At 35.8% G+C, this 3,487-nt stretch overlaps 1 protein-coding gene across 1 annotated transcript; it reads left to right on the top strand.

The window, feature by feature from the left end:
* Nucleotides 1-897: 897 nt before the first annotated feature.
* LOC126071233 (olfactory receptor 7A10-like) lies at nucleotides 898-1,836 on the top strand. The gene has a single exon (XM_049875474.1). It carries the CDS (start codon nucleotides 898-900, stop codon nucleotides 1,834-1,836), a length of 939 nt encoding a protein of 312 aa, XP_049731431.1.
* Nucleotides 1,837-3,487: the final 1,651 nt, after the last annotated feature.

Genomic DNA, 3,487 nt, shown 5'->3' with positions numbered 1-3,487 from the left:
TGTATTCCCCCAAAATGTATGTCCTGCTGAAGTCTCAGAATGTGACCTTGTTAAAAACTAGAGACTTTTCAAATGTAGTTAATTAAGGATCCTGATGTGAAATAATTTTGGATTTAGGGTTGGCTCTAAATCCAATCATTGATATCTTTATGAGAAGAGAAGAAGACACAGAGAGTAGAGTGCCGCTTGAAGATGGAGGCAGAGATTGGAATGGCATGTCTACGAGCCAAGGAACACCAAGGATTTCTGGCAACCACCAGAAGCTAGGAAAGTGCCTCCAGAAAGAAACAGTCCTACTGATGATGGCTTGATTTTCAGCTTCTGGCCTCCTGAAGTGTGAGAGAATAAATATCTGTTGTTTGAAGCTACCCAGTTTTTGGTCATTTGTTACCTATGAAAGATTACCTAGGTAATTCGTCATCCCTAGGAAACTAATACACCTGGAAACTCGGTAAAATGCAGATTCTGATTCAGTAGGGGTAGTGTACTGAGGCTGCATTTCTAACAAGCTCCCAGATGAGGGTGATGCTGCTAGTCATGGATCACACTCTGAGGAGTAAGGAGCTAGATGATTCTATCTCCGAGAAATGTATGTAGGAAGAGTGCTGTCTTGGTATGGTAGTTATGATTAGGGATTAATTTGCTAACTTGGAAGGGTAGACAGATGCAGAAAGAATGGCTATGTTTTTAATCCTGAATATTCATCTGAACCTGATCTATTGACAAAATACAGGCTTTTATTTATTTTCTGTGTCAAATACAATATTTGTATTTACATTTATTTATGTAAAATTTATAATCTGTTGTAGTGCTGTTGGTTGATGATGACTTTTTTTTTTTTTTTTTTTTGTAAAGTATTCCTCTTTTTTTCAGTTTCTTGGCAGTCATACCAGCTACATGGAACCAGGAAACCACACAGAGGTTTTAGAATTTATTCTTCTTGGACTCTCAGAAGTGGAAGAACTGCAGTCCCTTCTTCTTGGGCTGTTCCTGTCCATGTACTTGGTCACATTTATTGGGAACCTTCTCATCATCTTGGCCATCATCACGAGCTCCCATCTCCACACTCCCATGTACTTTTTCCTTGCCAACTTTTCCTTTGTAGATGTATGTTTCACCTCTACCATTATCCCAAAGATGCTGCTGAATATCCACACCCATAACAAAATCATCACCTATCAAGGCTGCCTCACGCAAATGTATTTTTTCATCCTTTTTGCAGAGTTAGATATCTTACTCCTTTCTATAATGGCTTATGACCGGTTTTTGGCCATCTGTCATCCACTGCACTACACAGTTATCATGAATCCCAGACTCTGTGTCTTGTTGCTGGTGTCGTCCTGGATATTGAGTGTTCTGGGCTCTCTGCTACATGGTTTGTTAGTGTTGCAACTGTCTTTCTGTACTAACTTGGAAATTCCCCACTTCTTCTGTGAAATCAATCAGGTTATCCAACTTGCCTGTTCTGACACCCTCCTCAGTATCATAGAGATGTATTTTGCAACTGTGGTAATAGGCATTATTTCCCTCACTGGTATCATATTTTCTTATTCTCGGATTGTCTCTTCCATACTGAGAATTACATCAGCAAGGGGAAAGTATAAGGCATTTTCTACTTGTGGGTCTCACCTTTCAGTTGTTTCTTTGTTTTATGGTACAGGCCTTGGGGTCTACCTCAGTTCTGCCACTACCCAAAATTCCAGGGCCAGTGCAATAGCTTCAGTGATGTACACCATAGTCACACCCATGCTGAATCCGTTTATCTACAGCCTGAGGAACAAGGATATAAAAGGGGCATTGAAAAGCCTTGTTGGGATTGTCACTGTAAATGAGTGAAAAAATGTTTGTTCTGGGGCTGGACAAGAATCCGTGAGTATCCAGGAACCAGACTGGCATTCAGAAATTCTGATTTTTTCTTTTGTGCACGTGTCTCTACTTTCCAGCTACACAGGACATTTTATGATTTTACTTTCCTGAAAGTAATTTCGAACTTTGGAACAGAAGTAATTTGAGAGTATCCACTTGTTTCAAGTGGCAATGGGTATTTCTACAAATATGCTATCTTCAAGTTCATTTTCTCTTTCGTGGAAAAATTACAATTAGGTATAAAAATCTTCGAGATAATAAAGTCTTGGAGCTTAAATTTTTGTTCTGGACTTACTCTCTGTTAGAATGCCTAGGGTTTGTTTGTTAGACTTGAGTCAGCTTTTCATTTCTGTGTTCTTATTTAAGTCATTTTCTTAATGTAGACTAATTTTTTTTAATATGTGTAATTATTTTATAACTGGCCTGAGACATTTTAGTTCCCTCACTGAGCACTTTTTCTCTTACTCATTGGTGCCTAATATGACAATTAGTGGCTTAAATTATTTTAAATTGAAAGGTAATAAAAAGAACATGAATTTTTGTAGGAGGCAGTTAAGGAAATGATTTGAGGAAAATTTATAGCTTTAACTATTAACATTAGACAAGAAGAAAGATCCAAATGAATGATCTAACCTTCGACCTTAAGAAGCTTGGAAAAAATTATAACATGAACTCCAAGTAGATGAAGGAAATTAGTAAATATAAGGAAATAAATCGATTATGAAAGAAAAAATAAAAATAAAAAGCCTTAATTGTATTCCTTGAAAATACTAATAAATACCTAGAAAGAAGTATCATGTGAAAAATGGGAAAATCACAAATTAGCAGTATCAATTAGATCAGTACAACTGCTGAGATACTAAAATAACAGTAAGAAATTGCTATAAAAATATTACGCCAAATTTTGATACCTTATATGAAATAGACACCTTTCTTTAGTTAAAAACCTAGTAAAATTAACTCAAGAAGAAATGGAAACTCTGAGTAACTCTGGAGTTATTTTTTAAGTTGCATTTGTAAACCCAAACTATGCCATGAAGAAAACTCCAGGACGAGATAGTTTTACTAATGAAGTCTACTAAATATGTAAGGCAAAAGTATTGCTAATTTATGCAAACTATTTTAGAAACTAGAGAAGGAAAAAGCTCTTATTTTCCCATTTTATAAGACCAACAAAACCTTGACACATGCACATGCACACACACACACACAAAAGGATAGTATGAAGAAAACAAACTTGTTGATGAATATCCCTAATGACCATAGATGCAATGAATCTCAACAAAATTTTGACAATTAAAAGCAGAAATATATAAACGTTAAGATGACTCAACATTTCAAAATCAGGGTAGCCCATCATATCAATGGCTCAAAGAAGAAAGTCATATGATTACCTCAAAACATGCAGAAAAAACATTTAACAAGATTCAACATCCAAAATTCAATTCTCAGCCAATTAGGAATAGAAAGGAAATTTCTGAACTTTATAAGTGGCATCTACATCATATTTAATCATGGAAGACTGAATATTTTCTCCCTAAGAGCAGAAGCAAGGAAAGAAAGAAATGTCTGCTCTCATGACTTCTTCTCAACATTGTATTGGAGGTACAATAAAGGTACA

The sequence above is a fragment of the Elephas maximus genome, chromosome 3 (genome assembly GCF_024166365.1).
Source record: "Elephas maximus indicus isolate mEleMax1 chromosome 3, mEleMax1 primary haplotype, whole genome shotgun sequence".
Taxonomy (NCBI): Eukaryota; Metazoa; Chordata; class Mammalia; order Proboscidea; family Elephantidae; genus Elephas; species Elephas maximus.
Note: the sequence above shows the minus strand (reverse complement) of the source record. Positions and strands in the feature narration are given on the sequence as shown.